Source organism: Nicotiana sylvestris, chromosome 10, assembly GCF_000393655.2.
Source record: "Nicotiana sylvestris chromosome 10, ASM39365v2, whole genome shotgun sequence".
Lineage (NCBI taxonomy): Eukaryota > Viridiplantae > Streptophyta > Magnoliopsida > Solanales > Solanaceae > Nicotiana > Nicotiana sylvestris.
This window is the reverse complement of record NC_091066.1, coordinates 171,608,311-171,632,946: the sequence shown is the minus strand read 5'-3', so window position 1 is coordinate 171,632,946 and position 24,636 is coordinate 171,608,311. Positions and strand designations below refer to the sequence as shown.

The 24,636-nt window shown below is 38.7% G+C and overlaps 1 protein-coding gene across 3 annotated transcripts; it reads right to left on the bottom strand.

The window, feature by feature from the left end:
* Window positions 1-1,708: 1,708 nt before the first annotated feature.
* LOC104243941 (peptidyl serine alpha-galactosyltransferase) lies at window positions 1,709-9,133 on the bottom strand. Of its 3 annotated transcripts, XM_070160317.1 has the most exons (9): window positions 9,045-9,133; window positions 8,481-8,634; window positions 6,275-6,445; window positions 5,581-5,828; window positions 5,275-5,471; window positions 3,846-4,321; window positions 3,555-3,719; window positions 3,173-3,416; window positions 1,709-3,097 (listed from the first exon to the last, which is right to left on the bottom strand). In XM_070160317.1, exons 2-9 carry the CDS (start codon window positions 8,627-8,629, stop codon window positions 2,255-2,257), a joined length of 2,493 nt encoding a protein of 830 aa, XP_070016418.1. In that variant the 5' UTR covers window positions 8,630-8,634; window positions 9,045-9,133; the 3' UTR covers window positions 1,709-2,254. The 3 variants fall into 3 exon arrangements, with proteins under 3 accessions (XP_070016418.1, XP_070016417.1, XP_070016419.1); XM_070160316.1 differs by lacking the exon at window positions 9,045-9,133 and having other exon boundaries at window positions 8,481-9,014; XM_070160318.1 differs by lacking the exons at window positions 8,481-8,634; window positions 9,045-9,133 and adding an exon at window positions 8,036-8,057.
* Window positions 9,134-24,636: the final 15,503 nt, after the last annotated feature.

Here is a 24,636-nt window from a genome sequence, read left to right as displayed (position 1 = left end):
TTGCATTAAAATAAACAGTCTACATCACATTTCTTAGAATGCGGCCCTTCCCCTATTTGCGTGAATACAAGATGACCCTTATGAAAAGAATTTTTGAATTTTATAATTGAAACTATTAGAATTGAAACTTATTAATTAAATATAAAAAGGTGATACCTATTGCCAAGATTAGTACAGAAATTTGATGAGAAAAGCAGATGGCCAATCGCTTACGCAGATTAGACAGACGAAACTTCTGATTTTTCCAAAGGAAAATGACAACAAATGAATAAACTTTTGACCAAAAAAACAAATGAATAAACTAAACTAAACAAATGTTTTGTGTCTATTCGATTGGTCTGAGAGTTATGTATGTAAGTCATCTGGACGATGTTGTCACGTGACAGATTCTTGACATCCCAATAAGATTTTGCCATGTGGAAAAATACTTTATATGGTCCCAAATAACCTCGTTTATCTTGAAAATGTTTTCTTATTTAGCGAAATTAAGTGATTCTTTCATTACAAAATAGCGTAGTGAGTTCATATATTTACGTAAAATTGAGTAATTTTTCATTAGTTGTTACAAAAGTCAGTGTAGTGACTTTGGTATAATAAAATAAAAGTTGAGCTACGTACGATCTATGATATTACCCTAGTTGTTGCTACTCTAATCTGTTCTTGTAAGGTTACAAATGACTCGTTATCTAATGTGGATACTTCAAATTATTGGTTCTCTATAGTATCTTAATTTAACCAGACCTTAATGTTAACCAGACCTAACATCATACATATATAGAAAAATGCGATCCCAAGTCTTGTTTATTCTATTCTCGAAAGCTTGTGATAGAAGACCCTTTTTTCGGATTGTTTTCCAAGTTTAGCCGGTGTTGCCTGTAGGTCATGATGTGCCTTGAGATGGCCGTCTCGTGTCCTCCTTCCAGTGGGAAACCCGCTCCTCGGTTGTCGCTCTGCTGCATCTGGCCCGTTCTCTATGCACCTTTGGAAAGCAGGCGCCTTTAATTTTTTCTCCGCTTACTATCTGCTATTCGGCTAGATGCTCTTATTTCTTATTCGTAGAGTGAAGATTAAGATGTTATTAGATAAGGAAAGTGGAAAATAAAAAGTACGTTTTTGGATCACGAAGAAAGACATTCAAATTAGGGGCGAATTCAAATTTCAAGAAGATAGATAGAAAGAAAGACATTCAAATTAAGGGCGAATTCAATAGACAGATATTCTATTACGAATAATAATATTAAATGAACATAATAGAATTGAAAGAAGTGACAAGTGTAGACACCTTTAATGTTTTTTTTGATTTCTCACCAGGTATCCGGTATCCATATTGGGGCCTGACTAATCCGGATTCGCGCCGGGAAGTCACACATTGGGGGTAAAGCGCTCCCTTACAAAGGCGATTCCACACCTAGGGGCTCGAACTCAAAACCTCTGGTTAAGAATGAAGGAGTACTTACCACAACCCTTGTTGGTGACACCTTGAATGTTAAGACAAGGAAACAAAAACCATTCCATTCTTATGAGAGTGACCATATAAGGTCCATGACCAAGGGAGTTACAAATGAAAAGATAGTAACCCAAGTTTCTGTGGGTGTTATATTGGGGGGGGGGGGATGAAAGATTTACTCTCCCCTTTTTCATTCTTACTTTCCTCCACCCATCTTTCATCATTTGTGAACAGTTTCAAACGTGAGACACATACCCACCAAATATTCCAACCCAATTCTGTTGAATATTATTTTAAAAAAAAAGTAATGTCTTTAACTAATTGCATAAGTAAGGGTGTACATGGAACGGGTTGGTTCGGTTTTTACTAAACCTTGCACAACACAACCTGAAATGAAACTTATTATACTTGTGAAACTTACAGGTGCAGAAATTACAATACAAAAAAGAATATTGCAATTATTTTAAATTAAAAAAAAAAACTTTACTACCCTATTCTCCTGAAAAGGGAAAAAACAGCAGCAAGACTAAGAAAACTTTGTTTCTGAAGTTATACCTACCTTCTGTTTGTCCATAGCAATGGTCCCAGTATGCATTTGTTGCAAACTACCAGCTTCACGTGAAGTTGAACCAAAGGCAATAATCAATCAATTGAGCATCAGAAAACATCTTCCATTACACCAGATAGTGTTGTAGCTATCCATCCAGCAATGCAGATGACTCAATTACTAACTCGAACAAAAGAAACGTTTCGTCGCAGCTAAACGATGAACTTCATGGACCTTTGTCTCGAATGACCATGTTCTTTCTATGCTGTTTCAGCGCTGCGTATATGCCTATTATCCTGTCCATTCGTATTCCAGAAACCAGAATACGAAGTTCTTCTCTTAGACTTGTAACCTTTACCTCTCTTTTTCAATCCCTTACGGCCTTTAAGCATGACAGACATGACGCCCAAGAAGGCGAAAATTGAAACCGCCCACAATGCCATGATCCAAAATCTCATGGAACTGAACGTCCCGTTTGACGTGTCAGGTTGGGAAGATTGCTGAGAATTATTTTTGGGCACGTCATCGTGCCTCAAACCCTGAATGTCGTCAACTTTTCCAAACTTTCTTGAAGTAGTAGTTTCAACAGCCATTCTAGCTTCAGCACTGGTTCTAGTTTCGGAGTCGGTTCTAGTTTCACCGTTGGTTCTAGTTTCAGCATTGGTTCTAGTTTCATCATCATTGGTTCTAGTTTCAGCATTGGTTCTACTTTCATCATCATTGGTTCTAGTTTCAGCATTGGTTCTAGTTTCATTGGTTGTGTCCTGATTGGCAGTGGAAATAGAGTTAGGATCGGGGCATTTTCTTCTCTCGTGGTGTATATGAAGAGCTTCATTCAATGTCGTTGCACATTCTATGCTAAGCAAGTCGCGCTGTAAGGAATTATTATCACTTTGATCAAGTGATGATGGATCAGGAGGATCGGGAAACTTAGCCCAGCATTGGTTAACCAAGTCAACGTGTCTCCAGTTTGCTTTGTCGAAACTCCAGTTACCAACCCTATATTCCAAGCCATAGTGGAAAACTCTGTAGTTCACACCAGGAGCAGGAACATATCCCGGGTATATCAAAATCTCGTCGCTTATGACGTGCCGCAAATTCAACTACGCAACATCAAAATTCAGATTAGACACATTACTGACTACCGTTAGCAATGGATGCCAAGGAGTAGGACATACCTCTGCAGCACCGAAAGAGTAACCATACATCTCACTAATCCACCCAGCTTCATAGACATCTCCTGTTATGTTCTTGGACCAATGAGATCTATCGAGTCGGACCTCCACTGTTTTGTGCAGCCACTGCAGCGCAAATTTACGTAAATCATCTACATGCATTATGATCACACCCCCAACCTTGTCACAAGCTTCAGGATGGCGAGTGTGGAGCTTTGCAAGTACGTTGTCACAGCCAATAAGGTAGCTGATTCAACAGGAACAAAATTTAATTGTGTAAGAATCTGTGCCAGGTGAATAAGGCAAGAACTGATACACCAGAACAATTAAACCATGCAATCCTCCAACTCAATGAAAATGAAAATCGCAAACTTATAACCCTTACTCATAGGGAGTTGAAACTGGATGGCCGCGAGCTGCATTGAATTCCCATGGTGTTATTGGTCCTCTCATGATCATGTCGGCATCTAGAATCACAATGTATTCAGCATCTGTCTTCACATGATTCATCCAGTGAAGAACTGCGGCTGGTTTGTTGATTGCCGGATACCTGAAATAAGCAAAAACTAAGAATGGTGACACAACTACATTATTACTGAAAACAAAAGGTTTTTTGCGCTTTAAACTTTGCAAGCAAAGTTGACGATGCTGCACACATAGGTAAGCTATAGATTACCAGTCTCCAGTTAATGGATGTCGGCTCATGGATGGGACATAGTGGGTGGGAGCTAGATCATGGCCTTTGTATTGCTTTAAGTCTTCCTCTGTACAGCTTAGAAGCCTCGTAATATTCCCTGGCTGACCGCTCTTGTAAAAACTGTGGACAAGCCCCACTGTTTGCCAATCAAAGTAAGGTGAACATTCTGTAGAGAAAATGGTGTGGATTTTTGGATGTGGCTTTTCAGGCGCATTATCAACTTCTTTATGAACTTCAACCTCCATCATCTGCCGACTTTGGGAAGTCAAAGGTTTTGCCCGACTTAGTTCAGCGAATGTTTTGCTCTTTAAGAAGCTTAGATACTTTGACCACTTTGGCTTAGGGCATCCAAAGGCAGCATGCTGTAACAAAAGGCCCTCATTCAAGGTATTAATGCACTCTATATTCAGAAACAGCGCCCTCCTTTTGTTACGATCCGGTTCCATCTGTGTTATCTGCAAGAAGCAAAAATTCTAATGAGCATTGCAAGAAAATAGAATGCAAGTTATGTCGGAGAATGAATGATGCAAATTTCTGGTGACTAAGGGGTCGTTTCGTTGGGAAACAAGTTATCCTAGTATTAATTATTCCGGGATTAGTTATCCCGGGAATGTTATCCCGCTCTCCCATAGGAATAAAAATAACACTATAATCCCTGTAGAACTAATTCTGGGATTAGTTATACCACACTTTTATCCCAACCAAACATGGGATAAACTCATCTCAAATTTAATTCCGAGATTAATTATCCCTTATCCCTCGTACCAAACGATCCCTAAGAGTGGAAGGGAGCACTATCCAGTAAACTCATTAACTTCTTATTATACAACTATAAAACTTATATCAGTATATTTGTATTTTAGAGGCCCCAAAAAGGAAGCTTTAAGCTGGTCAAGTGTTTAAATTTAAACTCCAAATTTCGTAACTCTTACTATTATGTCTATGAGCAAGTACCCATAGTTCACCACATTGAGCTGGAATAGAATTACTTGATTGCTCATTGACTTTCCATATGGCCAATAATACATGATCTTTTAAGCCAGAGATTTTAAACCACTAAGCATCTCGGTTTATGAAGATTTAACAGATAGCTAGATAATATTAGCTTGCACAGCCTAATTTACTTCATCAATCTTGTTAAACATGTTTGAATACGCATAAATGAATGGTGGTAGAAGCATCAACCCCAGAAGGCAATAAGATTAAACATACTCTTTTGCTCGTATTGTATATATGAATTCGTTGCTTTACAAGTTTTAGTATCAATTGACATTGACTTTTTCCATCAGCGCACATTCAGCTGAGTTAGTATTCAGAAAATGGAAACCAAGCTGGTAAGCAACAAAAAGAAATCTATACGATGCATAGACTGATATGATCTATTTTAGTTGTGCAGACTAAATTTTACCTCTCGGGGATAAGGAGGTTCAGGGAAGAGCCGACTGCAATTATAGACAATGTCATCATCGTGATGTTGTAGTTTACTGAATGACCAGTTTCCAACATTAAAAGGCAAGCCATAGTGCATAAGAATAGGTTCAACACCCTCTCGTGGAATATAGCCAGGATATATCATCAAGTTATCATTAATCTTATGCCGGAGTCCTACCTGAGAAATCAAATATCAAGGATATATATTATCATCTTAATAAAAGCTTAGAAAAGCAGCAACAGATATCTGTAAAATAAAAGATACGTAAACAAATGAAACAACTTGCCTCCGCAGCACCAAATGAATATCCATACATCTCACTGATCCACCCTGTTCCGTAGATATCGCCGGTATAATTGGTTGGCCAGTGAGCTCTGTCTTCCCGTACTTCTTCAGTCTTCGAAAGCCATAGCGGTGCCAAAGCTCGAAGATCATCTATATGCATGGCTAATAGCCCACCAACCTTGTCACAGAGTTCGGGATGCTTTGTATGCAGCTTCGCAAGAACATTATCGCATCCAATTAAATACCTAATTAGAAAATAAACTCTTCGGAATCAACAACCCCTCAACAATCGAGCTAATATTAAACCATGTCAAAATAAACATTTTGGTGTCAAGGAAACACCAAAATGGTCCTCAAGAAAACGTGGGTTTTTAATTCATCGATATTTATGGCTTTCCTTGAACCGGGAATCTGCTTTCCACATGCCAAGTGCAATAAAAGTTGATGCACTAATATTAAACTATAAAGGAAGTGCACGGGATTATTCCTTCTCTTAATCCCTTTCTACTTCATTTTGGTTATCTAAGAAGTTTACTGGACATATATGTTCACATAAACATTAACTAACATATGTAAATAGGACATGATTGCTAATTATTTTGTTTCCATCAAGAAATTCTTTTGTTTCCATATCAAGATCTTACTAAAATGCTGAAACTAAAAATGAGACAAAATGGAAAGTTGAGTTTACCCATAATACGCAGAAACAGGCCTCCCTTTCTCTGCCCCAATCTCCCATGGTACAATTGGACCTCGAATAATCATGTCTGCGTCCAGTATGACAACCCAATCAACATTTTGTGCCTCTTTGCTGTATTTAAGCCAGTGAACAACTCCAGCTGGTTTGTTTATTGCGGGATACCTGCCGAAACAAACAGAACAGCATGATTTTCTCTAAACTGTATTTTATGCTTCTAATGTTGCCTTTAACCAACAGAAGTACCTCCAAATCAGATCAGAAAGATTACGACATAAATAAAAAGAAAGAAAGAAAGAGTAACTGACAAAGAACCGGAAGGGAATCTAATCTTTCTATTATCAGAGATATCTCAATCACCTTTGAACTTTTTATATCTGTTAAATTCTTGATATTTCAAAACCACCAGGGACAACAACCAACACTAACTTCTATACACAAATGAATATCCAAAAGTAGAAGAAAAATAAAGAAAGATCAATCAAATACTCCCATTTTACAAAGCTGACACCTTTGTCGAGAATAACATATTTTTATCTCTTCACGTTCTTAAATGTTCAAAGCCATCAAGGAGGAAATCGCACAAACATAGACCAAGCTGATAACTTTGTTGGGAAAACAACATAAGTTCTTTTCTTTGTATTCTTAACTGTTCAAAGCCACAAGAACACAAGAATTAAAAATCCAATTTCGCATTGAAGCCGACATAGAAAATCAAAAGCAAAAACCAAAAAGAAGTGGTAATCACACAACACTAGACAAAGCTGATCCCTCAGTGGAAAACAACATAAATTGATCTGCTCCGATTCCAAATTATTCAAAGCCATAATATCCACAAGAATCAGAAATCTGATTCACCATTGAATCCATATATAAAATTGAAGGCAAAAGGTGGCAATCACACAACATTAGACAAAGTTGACCCTTGTTACAAAATATCATCTTTTCACTTTCTTAATTATTCAAAGCCATCAAAGTCGCAAGAACAAGAACCCAATTCAGTATTTAATCACCAACAACACATGCATCCACAAAAACATGTTTGCATTTCTTCATATTCTATTGTTCAAAGCTATCAAAGTCACAAGAACCAAGAACCCAGTTCAGCATTGAATCAACACATACAATCAAAGGAAAATACCTAATAAAGGTGGTAATCAGTAGTCACACAATACCTTCATGGGGAAAACAACATAAGTTCATCTCTTCATACTATTAACTGTTCAAAGCCATCAAATTTACAAGAATCAAAAACCCAATTCAGCATTTAATCATCAACAACACATGCATCAACAAGAATCAGAAACCCAATTCAGCATTGAATCCATACATAAAATTGAAGGCAAAAACCGAATAAAGGTGGCAATCACACGAAACAAGACAAAGCTGACCCTCGTTAGAAAAACAGCAAGATATCATTTTTCATCTTCCTAACTGTTCAAAGCCATCAAATTCACAAGAATCAAAAAACCCAATTCAGCATTTTTATCACAAACAACATATGCATCCACAAAAACAGAAAAGACCACAAAAAATTGAAGGCGTAAACCAAATTACGTGACAATCATACAACACTAAACAAAGCTTGCCCTCGTTAGAAAATCAGAAAAATAGCATCTTTTCATCTTCTTAACGGCTCAAAGAAATCAAATTCACAAGAATCAAGAACCCCAATTCAGCATTTATCACCAAACATCACATGCATCCACAAAAACTGAAAGAACCACATAAAAAAATTAAAGTTGGGAGCTTTACCAATCACCAGTTTAGGACCCAATTCAGCATTGTATCCATGCATAAAATAGGCAAAACCAAATAAGGGTGGCAATCACACAACACTAGACAAAGCTGATAACTTTGTTGGAAAAATCAACATAATTTCATTTCTTCATATTATTAATTGTTCAAAGCTATCAAATTCACAAAAATCAAGAACCCCAATTCAGCATTAAATCACCAAACACCACACGCATCCACAGAAACTGAAAAACCCACAAAAATTTGAAGGCATAAAGCCATAAACCAAAGCTGACCCTTCATTGAAAGATCAACAAAATATCATCTTTTCATCTTTTAACTGTTCAAAGCAATCAAATTCACAAGAATCAAGAACCCCAATTCAGCATTTGATCACCAAACACCATATGCATCCACAAAAACTGAAAAAGCTACACACAAAATTTAAAGTTGGGAGCTTTACCAATCACCAGTTTTGGGATGTCTGCTCATAGAAGGAACCTCAAAAGTGGGAGCCAACTCCATTCCTCTATAATTCTTCCTCTCTTCATCAGTACAACTCAATAATCTTGTAATTGGTCCAGGCTGCTGAGCCTTTTTGTAACTGTGCATAAGTCCTACAGTTTGCCAATCAAAGTAATTTTGACATTCTACAGAAAATAAAGTGTGGATCCTATATGGTGCCTTTAAAGTTTCAATCTTTTTTGGTTCTTGGCCACTGATTAGGCTCAGTGACAGCACCAAAAGCACCAAGATTGCTTTTTTCTCCATCATACACTCAAGAATTCAAATGGGGTTTGCTGTTTTGATCTCAAATTCATGATTTTGGGTGAAAAGTCAAAGGTTTTGTATGTTTTTTTAATTGTTTATTTTTGAATCTTTTTAATAAAAATTTTGTCTTGTTGTTGTATGATCTAAGGATCGTGAAAGATTAAGGAGTGTAACTGTGTAAGTTAATTAATGTATTCAAAGTCTGATCTGAAAATATGGAAGTGGAAAATAGTGTAAAAAAGAAAAATAAAATTACCCTGTCTTTCATGTGTTGTTTGTTTCCCGAAGTGCGCGTCTTCAAAGAATAATCAGAGAGAGAGAGAAAGTGGCTTTTAGCCCACGTTCCTATAGGAAGTCTACCCTAACGTTTTTAAAAAAAATTAAAAGTGTATATCCGCTCACAAAATTAATAACAATATATATATATGTGTTGTTTTAAAATAAAATTCTATGTTCTGAGGCCTTGAAAACATCATTTAGAGTCATCTCGATTTGCGTGCACGGTCCGGGCATGTAGCCGGAAAGCTTAAATATGATAATCTATGAAAAACGAGAAGTTTTGATTATAGAATGAGCTAATTTGACTTCGGTCAACGTTTTAGGTAAACGGACCGGACCCGTAATTTGACGGTCCCGGAGGGTCCGTAGGAAAATATGGGACTTGGGCATATGCTCGGAATCGAATTCCGAGGTCCCGAGCCCAAGAAATGAATTTTCAAAGGAAATTATTTTCTGAAATTGTTTAAAAAAAATTGAAATGAAATTTGATTAGAACATGATGGTATCGGGCCCGTATTTTGGTTCCGGCGCCCGGTACAGGTCGTATATATGATTTAAGATATTTCTGTGGAATTTGGTGAAAAACGTATGTCATATGACGTGATTTGGACTTAAATTGCAAAGTTGATGTTTAAAGAAGTTTTGAGAAGATTTCATTGATCTTGAGATTTGATTTGATGTTCATGATGTTATTTTGATGCTTTGATTACACGAATAAGTCCGTACGATATTCTTGAGGTTTTGTGTGCACTTGGTTTGGAGTTCTGAGAGCTCGGGTGAGTTTCGGGTAGGCTTCGGGATATTTTAGGCTTAAAACCAGAAAAAAATTGCAGGTCTCTGAACCCCCACCAGTGCGGTCCGCGGTCGACCTTGTGCGGTGCGCGGTGAAGGCTATGCGGCCGCGGTCGGCTTTGTGTGGTCCGCACAGGGCGCTACAGTGCGGTCCGCGGTCGATTTCGTGCGGAGCGCGGTGGAGACCTGTGCGGCCGCGGTCGGCTTTGTGCGGTCCGCACAGGGCGCTGGACCGCAGCACTTCAGGAAGGCCTGTGCAGCCGCAGTCCATTTTGTGCGGTCCGCACAGGGGGTCTGAGAGGGGTATAAATAGACGGGATTTTCAGTCATTTTTCATTTTCAAAACCCCAAAAACATAAAAGGTGATTTTTCAAACAACATTTCTTCTCCAAATCAATTGTAAGTAATTTTTAACTAGTTTTCTTCAATCATAAACATCTTTTAACATGATTTCAACTTCAAATCAATGATTTTATCGGGGGAAATTGGGTGTTTTGGGTAGAACCTATATTTTTCAAAAATTGGGGATTTAGACCTCGATTTGAGGTCCGATTTCAAAACAAATCATATATATGGGTTCGTGGGGGAATGGGTAATCGGGCTTTAGTTCGAACCTCGAGTTTTGACCATGTGGGCCCGGGGCGATTTTTGACTTTTTGGGTAAAACTTTGGAAAACTCATTTTCATGCATTGGGGTTGATTCATTTAGCGTTTATTGATGTAATTAAGTAATTTGTGACTAGATACGAGCGAATTGGCGGTAGAATCAAGGGGTAAAGCTATAATTGAAGCTTGAGTTGTGTTCGAGGCATCGGGGTAAGTGTTTGGCCTAACCTTAGCTTGAGGGATTAGGAGATGTGTCCTATTTGCTATTTGTTTCTTGTTGAGTACGACGTATAGGCATGGTGACGAGTATCTATGCGTTGGTGTCAAGCATGACCGTGAATCTTATCTTGTGATTTTATGATCTCGTTGTATTATTCATGCCTTGGTGAAGACTTCTATTTGTTGTGTAAAGTTGTGAAAAAGTTGTGACTTATGAACATTGAGAAGTGTTGGCTCCAGTTGTATAATGAATTGTGAAAGTATAAGTGATAGTCGAAACTCTAGAGCATTGGCTCGAGTTGCGAAGTGAATTGTGAGGTAAAAGTGAGAAAGAGAAGAGATCATTGTGTTGCCCCCTTGCCGAGCTATTGTTGAATTATGGTTCCCTTGCATTGTGTTCTTAATTGATATTACAGATGCTTAGGTTGAGGATTCTTTGTGTCGGGTAGGGATTATGGGTATAGCTAAGGTAGTTAGGTGTCAGAATGAGGTTAGTTAGAGCTGAGGTTGTTAGGTGTGGTGATGAGTTTGGTTATAGTTGAGTTAGTTAGGTGTGGTGACGAGTTTGGTTATAGCTGAGGTGGTTAGATGTTGTAACGAGTTTGGTTACAACTAAGGTAGTTAGGTGTGGTATCAAGTTTGGTTATAGCTGTTTCTCCCTTGGCCGGACGTGCTTGCTTATGCTATCGAATCCCTTTCTTTCGGGATAGTGTAGACCTTATTGATCTCTTGTCGGGACTCTCGTTATAATTGTAAATATTATATGTGGATCGGGTTGTACGCCGCAACAATATTATATGTGGACCGGGTTGCACGCCGCAACAATATTATATGTGGATCGGGTTGCACGCCGCAACAATATTATATGTGGATCAGGTTACATGCTGCAACAATATTATATGTGGATCGGGTTGCACGCCGCAACAATATTATATGTGGATCGGATTACACGCCGCAACAATATTATATGTGGATCGGGTTGCACGCCGCAACAATATTAAATGTGGATCGGGTTGCATGCCGCAACAAAAATATAATGAAATGGGAGCGGGTGGTACGCCTACCCCAAGACAAGTGAAATGGGAGCAGGCGGTACGCCTGCCACGAGATATGAAAAGAAAGTAAATATGCCTTTGTTCCCTTTTTCGTGTTAGTGGGTGGTTATGATTCCTTATAATTCTCTTGATATTCTGTTTTACCTGCTATTCCCCGAAGCATGTTTCCCCCTCCCAACTTTACTTGTTTATTTCTGTATTTCTTTCCTGCTATATATAATTGAACTGCACAGGTTTATTTGGTAGTCTGGTCCTAGCGTTGTCACTACCTCGTCGGGGTTAGGCTAGGCACTTACCAGCACATGGGGTCGGTTGTGTTGATACTACACTCTGCACTCTTTTGTGCAAACCTTAGTGTTGTAGACTTCGGACCGCAGTGGGATTGTTGATTCTTGCTCATCAGGCGACCCGAGGTAGTCCTGCAAGCGTCCGCAGGCCTTGGCGTCTCCTTTTATCTACTATTCCTGTTTCTTTCATGTATTTCCAGAGATAGTGTTGTATTTATTTCTTTCAGACCTTTAATTGTAGTATTCTTAGACCGTTTGTGAAACTGTGACACCAGTTCTGATTAGTCGAGACTCAAACAGTTGTATTGGGTTCATGTTCAGCTAGCTTATTACTTTTTCTTCCGCTTATGTTAAATTTCGCTGTTTAAATGTTATTACTTCGCAATTATTAACGAATATAAAATGGGTAAAAAAGGGTAAATTGTTCACATAAATGGCTTGTCTAGCTCATATTAGTGGCCTCCATCACGACTCCCGAGGGTGAAAAATCTGGGTCATGACAATATATATATATATATATATATTGGACAAGTAAAAGAAGATTATCTTTCTTTTGATTTAGGATAATAGAAAAGTAAAAATGAAAATGTATATTTAGTATAATGGACAACTAAAAGTGAATGGAGGGAGTACAAGATAATTCTATCCATCTCAATAATAGCTTGCTAAAGAAATTCTTTTTTCTGAACGTGTATATTAAATGTGTCATAACAGTTGTGTTGTTACGAAAAAAATCAATAAAAAAAATTACAACAACAGACCCAGTATAATTCCACAAGTGCAGTTTGGGAAGGTAGTGTGTACGCAGACCTTACATCTACCTTTAATAAGGCAGAGATTATGGAAGACCCTCCCCTCAGAAAGATAAAAGGAAGGAGCAACAACTAGCCAACCTGTCACGACCCAAAATTCACTAGTCGTGATGACACCTAACCCAACCCGCTAGGTAAGCCAACTATACTATCCAATTTTCATAATATTTAATAAGGTAGTTGAAAAAAATAAATTTTCTAGATCTATTACATTTTCCAAGAGTGATAGTACAAATTATGAGCTTCTAAGAATAGAGTTTACAAAGCTAATATGAAGAGAATACATCTTCTGTTTAAAAAGTACATAAACAGAACAGAATTTTGTAATCTAAGGCCACCGTGAACAAGATGCAGCTACAGCAGGAATGCAGGTACGCCTTCAAATCCAGCAACCATCGAACGCAGCAACATCGACATTCGGGATCTGCACGCAATGTGCAGGAAGTGCAGTATGAGTACAACCGACTCCATGTACTCAAAAAGTAACAAACCTAACATCATGTAGAAAGCAGTGACGAGTTGGAACATAGGTCGAGTCCAACACAAATAACCAACAGCAGTTCATACAACATAGAGCATATAACCAAGGAAATAATCTCAGAGATACACATGTTCAGCTTTTGCACAATTTTTCCGAAAATAGTTTCGCTATTCAAGAATATCAGTGAAACTCAAATCCTTTACCAAAATCGTCGTAAAATATGAGATAGTTTGAAAACTGTAATTTTTTTTAAAATGTTTTCCACAATAAATAAGATGTTTTATTTTTTTTTCAGATAACAAGTGTGAAATACCTCTCTATGCCACATAACAATGTGTGTAAAAGTCATGATGATGTGATACCGTACAACATAAGGAAAACTGCATCTCTATGCATGTATGTCATGTGTGCATGCCAATGCCATGTATCTCATAGATGAATCATGTACTCATACTCCTAAAGTACTCAATCTCACTGTCTAACACTTTTCACTCATCATGCTCAATCACTCGGTACTGTATATGGCCCATACGACCCAGGGAAATCCATCCTGGAACATATACAACACTGACTATAAGTCACCCAGTACCGAGGAAAGGCCATTCCGGTTCCATGGAGAAGATCCATCTCCAGGTATATATATAAATGCTCAATCACTCGGTACTCTGTATGGCTCATACGACCCAGGGAAAATCCATCCCGGAATATATACATCACGGATCATCAGTCTCCAGTACTGAGGACAACAGGTCAATCCAGCCTCATGGAAAAGATCCATCTCCATACCAAGGGAAGATCCATTCCTGAATATAATCAACTGCGCTCACTGTGGGTGTGTAGACTCCGGAGAGGCTCCTACGGCCCAAGCGTTATAACAAACCAATTATGGCATAAATCAATATAACTTGTTGCAACATGCAGCCCGATCCCATAACGGTCACTCATAATCAGGCTCTCGGTCTCACTCAGTCATCATTCTCCAGTCTCACCCACGGGCTCACAATGTCATGAAAACTGACCCAGAATAATGATATGATGTATCAAAAAGTAACAACTGAGACTAAAATATGATATGAATGCATGAATGTGACTGAGTACGAAATATCAATAAAATCAATAAGATAACAGCAAGAAATGACCGTTAGGGGTCCCAACAATATCACCATAAAGCCTAAACAAGATATCTAGCATGATATACAACTCAATTACTTTATCACATGGTGAAAACACAATTATCAACAAAGTGAGCCACTAAACAGTGCCCTGCAAACATCAGAGTCACAACTCACAGGGTGCACGTCCACACGCCCGTCACCTAGCATGTGCGTCACCTCAACACCAATCACACAACACATAATTCGGGGTTTCATACCCTTAGCACTAAGTTTAGAAGAGTTATTTATCTTAAATAAGTCAATTCCGACACCGATCAAGCCAAGCGATGCTCCAAGAATGCCATCATGCGTAGCGACCTCCGAACAACCCAAAACTAACCAAAAACAACCCAAATACATTAGATAAAGCCTAAGAAAATAATTACAAATGATAAAGATTGAATTCTACATCAAATCCTAAATCCTGCCAAAAATACACTCGGGCCCGCACCTCAGAACCCGACAAAACTCACAAAATTTGATAACCTATTCAATTACGAGTCCAATCATACTAGTTACACTCAAATCCGACACCAAATCAATGTTCAAAACTCAAAAATTTCATATTATGAAACTTTAGACCAAAACCCCCAATTTTCTCTTTAAAATTCATCAACCAAAAGCTAAAATCAAAGATAGATTCATGGAATATAACCCAAACCGAGTAGAGAACACTTACCCCAATTCATATGGTGAAAATTACTTCAAGAACCGCCTCAATCCGAGCTCCATAGCTCTAAAAGTGCAAAAATGGTTGAAACCCTCGAAATAAAGTACTTTATAATCACTAGACGAATTAATGAATCTCAATCGCGGAAAAAACCTCGCGATCGCGAAGAAGGAATTGCACTGCCCCTGAAAATGCACTACGCGATCGCGTACAAAGTACTGCGAATACGAAGAAGAAGTGAACACAACCCAGCTCAGTCAAATACTCTATACGAACGCGTGAAGGCTTATACGAACGCGATGCTCAAATTGTAGCAGCCTACGCAATCGTGTCTAAAGACTCGCGAACACAATGAACGACTTCTCCCAGCCTTCAAAATAACTCTATGTGATCGTGATCCATACCTCGCGATTGCGATTAAGGAAACCAGATGCTCAGTTTCTGCAGAACCAGCAGTGCATAAAGAAGGAAAAATAGTCTGAAACCCGTCCGCAACTCCCCCGAGCCCCTCGAGACCACATCCAAATATACCAACAAGTTCCATAACTTAACACGGACCTACTCGAGGCCTCAAAACACACATAAAAACATTGAAACGACGAATCACACCTCAATTCGAAATCATTGAACTTTAAAACTTCAACTTCCACAATTGATGTCGAAACCTATCAAATCACGTCCGATTGACCTCAAATTTTGCACACAAGTCACATTTGACATTACGGACCTGCTCCAACTTCCAGAATCGGAATTCAACCCCGATATCAAAAAGTGAACTCCCGGTCAAACTTTTCAAAATTCTAACTTTTGCCATGTCAAGCCAAATTCCACTACGGACATACAAATCAAAATTCGGACGCGCTCCTAAGTCCAAAATCACCCAATGGATCTAACGGAACCATCACAAATTCAATCCGAAGTCAAATTCTAAAAAGTCAAAACTTGGTCAAACTTTTCAAATTTAACGCTTCAAGCTAAGAATCATTCTTCCAAATCAATTCTAAATAGCCTGAAAACCAAAATCGATAATTCATATAAGTCATATACATAATACAGAGCCACTCATGCTCGAAAACTACCGAGTGAAGTGTAAATGCTCAAAACGACCGGTCGGGTCATTACATCCTCCCCCACTAAAACATGTGTTCGTCCTCGAAAGTGCCCAGAATTATTCCAAAATCCATCAAATCGTTGTATAACCTTACCATGCACATACCCGGGAGTGATCCCAAGTCACCCTATCCCATATAGGTTCGATAACACAACATAACTGAAATTTCATACTTCAACCTAGCCCATAAGCTTTAGAACCAAATTTTTCACATCCGAAATTTCCATAAAATCCGAATCTCGCATCTACACAATGTATAAGTCTAAACACGCTGTATCAAGCCATATCCATAACATGATGTAATCACACGATATACCGCCTAACTCAAACACTCATAGCGATAATTTATAATCACAGTAGCTGCTCAAAATAACCCAATACCGGTAATAAACCTCTTATCAAATAGAGCCTCATTCGAACACCTTCGTACACTGCCAATGATGAAAGAAACAAGCAGAACTCATAACCATTCATCAGATCAACAAGTCATGGAGCTCTCTCTCCTTCGACAAGGACTATAGCAAATTTCTAAGCCGACTTTCGATATTATTCTCCAACCATGCTGTAATCAATTCTGATAGTATTCATTCTAGGTGTAATGACCCCATCTCATCCAACACGACCATTCTAGTGACATGACACATCAATACAATCTAAAGCCGCAACTCGTGCAATCCGTGTACCAATAAGCAACATTTCAAATGTACTCAATCATGGAAAAATGACATCAAACAAGAGAACCGTTTCGCAAGCTCAACGGGTACCATCACAATACCATGCTAAGAGCCTAGCACACCGCAAAACCAAGATACATGAATCTAACACAAAGGATCATACCTCTATATAACTCTGTTATAATGCGTGACCCTATCCAAATGCTGGTCCATATTATATACCTCAAGCCACCCTGCTCAAATCCATAACCACTCGAGATTCGACATCAAGTACCCAAAGTGCATTACCATAACCACGGAGAAAAAATAACACAATGCCACCATCTGGAAAGAACATAGTCAACGCGCAATCAATTACGAAATACACAAATACTCATCTTGCTCAAATTTCCGCTATAAAGCCGAAATAGAACCGCACCATGTATGCTTATACCCCACAATTCATAACTCCTTGTAGCATAGAAGAGCAACTCACAAATCATTTCAGAATACGAATAAGCTTCACAACAACCGAATGGCACATTCCTCAACAATAGCAGTACGGAGCCAATCAATCTGACTCGATGCAGAATACACATCCTAATTAGCCAACCAGTGAACCCCAAATCAACTCTGGTCACCCACAATAGATAAACAATACTCCAAAAGCCCACAGTGACTGAAACACAACACACACTACCCTCTGACTAACCTTGGCAACATTTTCACAGTCTACAACCACAAAACAAACTACTCATGAGAACTCCCAGTCTCCAAATCCATAGAACACACGAATCACCATATCTGATCTCAATTTCACCGCCTGAATGTCCAACACTTCTCCAATTACACGATCATCCCACGAGGAATACTTCTATAAAAAAAATTCCTGTACTACAAAGCAAAATTTGAATCAGCAACCGATCAACCAAGAGAGTGCCGCAATGCCATTGAAGTACCCACAAATCAAACACATTTTCCTTTCTAAAATGTTTACTCTCATCAAGTCATACCACATAGTAATGCCATTTACCTAGTCATCTGAAACTGTCTGTACCACCTAAGGACTCATGACCTTCCTTTCAAAACTGAATCGTGACCTTGCACATGCCTAATCTCGATCCCACACAACACACAGCATATACCATGCCATCCTATGATAAATATGAGAACTTCATAATCTACTCCGAGTCACAAGTAACTACATACTCAATTAGCCAAGAACTTTCCATTTAATCCCATCCAGGAGGAAATCACTATACATCATATGCTCCTCGCGCCAATAGGAAATATACATCTCTAACCGTGGTAGAAACTATCATGAACTCCCCGAATCCCATTTGCACAAAACCAAAACGTCAGGACTGAACTCCTCTAACTCAACCCAGCTAAGCAGGTCGTCAAAACCCAAGAGCATTGCCACTAGAAACTATTACCTCATAAGCACCCAAAGAGCTAATCATATCCATTACATGCCGATCCAACCTACTACCAAGCTGTCCTATTTATACGAGTTCCTTCTGAATTACCTTCAAATTGATACTTCTCCTTGCCATAATACCACAATCTTTACTCAGACTCACCACACAAGACCCTAACATAAAACCACATGTCCCTAAGGCTCATAAGCCGCTGAATGCTCTCTTAAGAACCCCAAAAGTACCACAACCGAGAAACCCACTCTGAAGAGACCTTCTGTGAATTTCAAGTTGTTCATCTTACCTTCCTGATACTGAATGTAGAATCCATAATGATATAGAAATACTGCGAGTCTCGACACCATCCAATGTAACTCTCAACTTCTAGCCATATACGAACCTACAATATTCTCAATTGCCACGTATAAATCTTGAATTCATTAGAACCACTCTTGAGAGTCATCCACTTTGCTCAAATTTCAATTAGACTAATCAAACGGACCGAACGACCTATGCCTCATTAGCACTCCAACACCCAAGGAAGTGACCCCATCTTAATGCAACCAAATAAATTTCTGCTCCATGCACATTACATCCTTCACTGATAACAACTCGAATCATTCCGTGATTCTTATATACTCATAAAGCTTAATACAACTCGTACCTAGAAATTCCTTTACTCAAGTCATCATCAATCTCACCTTCTGCAGAACATAACTCATTCACAAGTATACCTCAAACCAAAACCAATATAACATATAACCATGTAATCAACTTATCAATAGCAGACTCCTCCACTTGGCTCAAAGCCATAGATCCAAACATACAATAACTCATGATGCCTATACTCTATTATTGCCAAAATACCATAGTAAGATTCAACTAAATCCTTAATAAGCCCATGCAATACAAACCGTCTAGTATTTTAAATCATCTGCAAATCTCGCATTCACCCTTGTAATAGTCAAGCCCACTCTCATAAGTGATCCAAATTCAAATTGCAACACATATATTTTATTGGTTAAAAAGAACTCCCAACAAAAAACATAGGGATTACACGAATCTCAGGACACCACGCAGGAGATAACACACCTGTTTTGCCTCAAGCTGACCTCTCTTTATACCCTTTCACAGTCATAACATTATGCAATCACTTAATCTTCTTGAGTCTGAACTCATATCACAACATGAAATCTACTTCACTCCTCAAGTAAACAACATGAAAAGATCCTTCAACACACCCATAACTCGAGGCTATACATCAAATCAAGATGGAAATTAGTCACCAAATAGTTCTTTCTACACCTTAAGAAGACCCTTCTCATCACATTCAAACCATATGAACACATATCGCAGTCACATCACACTTAACACGTAGCCATCCAACCACAAATTCCACAATAGGAACACTAACGGACATATAGATCCAAAAGCACGTGCTCACACAATCAACACCTTAGTGCTCAAGCTATAGTCAAAACCCGGCCTCAAGTCCTCCAAACTAGCCCATCATCAACATACTGAAATCACATCTCGCACCTCATCCCTAGAATCATAAGTCGTCGATGCACAGCTGATACCGAGCGTTCATGTGCGCATACGAATGCATGGAAGGAATGCAAGGAGTTACGCTTCAAGCCGAATCAATATCGTACAATAAGGAAAGAAAGATGGGAAGTATATCCTAAGTGTCTTATAGCCTCTCAGAGATAGGTATAGACGTCATCATACCGATCCGTAAGACTCTACTAGACACTTGCTCATGACTTGTAGAACCTATGAACCTAGAGCTCTAATACCAATCTGTCACGACCCAAAATTCACTAGTCGTGATGGAACCTAACCCAACCCCCTAGGTAAGCCAACTATACTATCCAATTCCCATAATATTTAATAAGGCAGTTGAACAAAATAAATTATCTAGATCTATTATATTTCCCAAGGACTAGTAGTAAAAATCATGAGCTTCTAAGAATAGAGCTAATATGAAAAAAATACACATTCTGTTTGAAAAGCACATAAAAAGAATTTTGTAATCTAAGGCTACTGTGAACAAGAGGCAGCTATAGCAGGAACGCAGGTATGCCTTCAAATCCAGCAACTATCAAATACAGCAACATCGGCATTCTGAATCTGCATGCAATGTGTAGGAAGTGCAATATGAGTAAAACCGACCCCATGTACTCAAAAAGTAACAAACCTAACTTCAGGTTGAAAGCAGTGACGAGCTGTAACATAGGTCGAGTCCAACACAAATAGCCAACAACAATTCATACAACGTAGAGCATATAACCAAGGAAATAATCTCCGAGTTACACATGTTCACCTTTTCCATAGTTTTTCTGAAAATAGTTTCGCTTTTCAAGAATATCAGTGAAACTCAAATCCTTTACCGAAATCGTGGTAAAATATGAGATAGTTTAAAAACTGTAATTCTTCTAAAAAACCTTTTCACAATAAATAAGATGTTTCATTTTCTTTCCAAATAATAAGTGTGAAATACCTCTCTATACCACATAACAATGTGTGTAAAAGTCATGAATGATGTGATACCGTACAACATGAGGAAAAATACATCTCTATGCTTGTATGTCATGTGTGCATACCAATGCCATGTATCTCAGAGATGAATCATGTATTCATACTCCCAGAGTACTCAATCTCACTGTCTCACACTTTTCACTCATCATACTCAACCACTCGGTACTGTATATGGCCCATACAACCCAGGAAAATCCATCCTGGAACATATACAACACTGACTATAAATCACCCAGTACCGAGAAAAGGCCATTCTGGCTCCATGGAGAAGATCCATCTCCAATTATATATATATATATATATATATATATGCTCAACCACTCGGTATTGTGTATGGCTCATACGGCCCAGGAAAGATCCATCCCGGAATATATACATCACTGATCATCAGTCTCCAGTACCGAGGACAACAGGCCAATCTAGCCTCATGGAGAAAATCCATCTCCATACCAAGGGAAGATCCATCCCTGAATATAATCAGCCATGCCCATTGTGGGTGTGCAGACTCCGGAGGGGCTCCTACAGCCAAAGCGCTATAACAAGTCAATCATGGCATAAATCAATATAACTTGTTGCGGCGTGCAGCCCGATCCCATAATTGTCACTCATAATCAGGCTCTCGGCCTCACTCAGTCATCACTCTCCAGTCTCACCCACAGGCTCACAATGTAATGAAAATTGATCTGGGATAATAATATGATGTATCCATAAGTAACAATTGAGATTGAGATATGAATGCACGAATGTGACTGAGTATGAAATATCAATGAAATCAAAGAGATGACAGCAAGAAACGACCGCTAAAGGCCCAACAATATCAGCATAAAGCTTAATCATGATATCTAGCATGATGTACAACTCAATTACTTTATCACATGGTGAAAAATACAATTATCAACAAGGTGGGCCACTAAGCAGTGCCTTGGAAACAACAAAGTCACAACTAACAGGGTGCACGCCCACACGCCCGTCACCTAGCATGTGCGTCACCTCAACACCAATCACACAACACATAATTCGGGGTTTCATACCCTCAGCACTAAGTTTAGAAGAGTTACTTATCTTAAATAAGCCAATTCCAACACTAAGCAAGACAAGCGATGCTCCAAGAATGCCATCACACGCGTAACGACCTCCGAACAACCAAAACTAGCCAAAAGTAACCCAAATACATCACATAAAGCCCAAAGAAACAATTACAAATGATAAAGATCGAATTCTACATCAAATTCCAAATCCGGCCAAAAATCATAATCCGAAACCCCCAATTTCCTCTTTAAAATTCATCAACCAAAAGCTTAATCCGAAGATAGATTCATGAAATATAACCCAAAAGTATAGAGAACACTAACCCCAATTCATATGGTAAAATTTGCTTCAAGAACCGCCTCAATCCGAGCTCCATAGCTCCAAAAGTGCAAAAATAGCCGAAACCCTCGAAATAGAGTACTTTATAATCACAGGGCGAATCAATGAATCGCCATCGCGAAGAAGGAATTGCACTGCCCGTGAAAATTCACTACGCGATCGCGTACAAAGGACTGCGAACGCGAAGAAGAAGTGGACACTGCCCAGCTCAGCCAAATACTCTACGCGAACACGTGAAGGCTTACGCGAACGCGGTGCTCAAATTACTGCAGCCTACGCGATCGCGTTTGAAGACTCGCAAACGCGATGAACAATTTCTCCCAGCCTTCATAATAACTCTACGCGATCGCGATCCATACCTCGCGATTGCGATTTAGGAAACCAGATGCTTAATTTCTACAGAACCAGCAGTGCATAAAGAAGGAAAAATAGTCTGAAACTTGTCCGCAACTCCCCCGATCCCCTCAGGACCACATCTAAATATACCAACAAGTTCTATAACTTAACACGGACCTACTCGAGGCCTCAAAACATACATAAAAATATCAAAACGACGAATCACACCTCAATTCGAAATCATTGAACTTTGAAACTTCAACTTCCATAACCGATGTCGAAATCTATCAAATCATGTCCGATTGACCTCAAATTTTGCACACAAGTCACATTTGACATTACGGACTAGCTCCAACTTCTGGAATTGGAATCCAACTCCGATATCAAAAAGTCCACTCCTTGTCAAAATTTCCAAAATTTCAACTTTCGCCATTCAAGCCAACTTCCACTACGGACTTCCAAATCAAAATTCGGACACGCTTCTAAGTCCAAAATCACCCAACGGAGCTAACGGAACCATCAGAAATTCAATCCGAGTTCAAATTCTAAAAAGTCAAAACTTTATCAAACTGTTCAAATTTAAAGCTTCAAGTTGAAAATTATTCTTCCAAATCAACTCCGAATAAATTTAAAACCAAAACCGATGATTCACATAAGTGATAATATATCATACAGAGCTACTCATATCCAAAAACTACCGAGTGAAGTGAAAATGCTCAAAACGACCGACCGGATCGTTACACAACCACTTAGAAAACCGAAGCGAACATACAAGATTAACATTCAGTACTGCAATCAGAAAATTGAAGTGAAAGAGGCAGCAAGTAATAACAAAAATCTAAGATTAAGAAATTACAAGAATAACAATAGGTGATGCACTACACTACTCGTGTGAGCAAGAACAACGTTCAACTACCTACCCCTCTACTTTAATCTTCAACCTTCACACCTCCCTATCCAAGGTCATGTCCTTGGTGAACTGGAGCATCGACATGTCTTGCCTAATCACCTCCCCCAGCACTTCTTCGGCCTACCTCTACCTCTCCTAGGCCCTCCAAGACCAACCTCTCATATCTCCTAACTGGAGCATTTGTGCCTCTCCTTTTCACATGCCCGAACAATCTAAATTTCGTTTCCCGCATCTTGTCCTCCATATAGGTCACACCCTCCTTGTCCCGAATAGCTTCATTCCTAATCCTATCTAACCTGGTATGACAACATATCTATCTCAACATCCTCATTTCTGCCATCTTCATCTTCTGGATATGAGAGTTCTTGACTGGCCAATACTCAGCCTCATATAACATAGTCGGTTTGACCACCGTTCTATGAACTTACCTTTAAGTTTTGGTGGCATATTCTTATCACACAGAACACCAGAAATGAGCCTTCATTTCATCCACCTCACCCCAATACGTATGTGACATCCTCTTTCATCTCCTCATTCCCTTGTATAACTGACCCAAAGTACTTGAAACAATCTCTCCTAGGGATGACTCGTGAATCAAGCCTCACGTATTCATCCACTTCCTGAGTCGCACCACTGAACTTGTACTCCAAGTATTTTATCTTGGTCCTGATCAACTTGAAACCATTAGACTCTAGGGTGTGCCTCCAAACCTCTAACCCCGCATTAATACCGCCTCGCGTCTTGTCGATCAGTACAATGTCATTTGCAAATAGCATTAAGAAAAAAAATTAAAAATTAAAATTAAAACATTTTCAAATTTACATATGGATCAAATAAATTGGGCCACAGACTATGGAAAAAGATATATATAATTTACAAAAATTATACAAAATTTATGCACTTTTTGGTCCAAAGGTAAGAGATTAGTACTTTGAATAACTTTTGTTACTATGTGATTGGGAATTAAACCTATTTGATTACGAAGATAAAAGGTAACTTAACAAAATGAGTATAATGCAAATACGTCCGATATATTTTAAAGTGTTGACTTAAGCTATTTTGAAAATGACAAATAATTATATGTCATATAATAATACTACAGAGATCCTAGATCGACAGCATGCATGATGATTAAGACTGCCAAAAAAAAAGTATT

Coding starts and splice junctions, on each gene's coding strand:
- LOC104243941 (XM_070160316.1), bottom strand. CDS start 8,791: ATGATGGAGAAAAAAGCAATCTTGGTGCTTTTGGTGCTGTCACTGAGC. Junction 3,720..3,845: donor CATCCATTAACTGGAGACTG/GTAATCTATAGC, acceptor TGCTTATTTCAG/GTATCCGGCAATCAACAAAC. Junction 3,098..3,172: donor ACTCTTTCGGTGCTGCAGAG/GTATGTCCTACT, acceptor GATGTTGCGTAG/TTGAATTTGCGGCACGTCAT.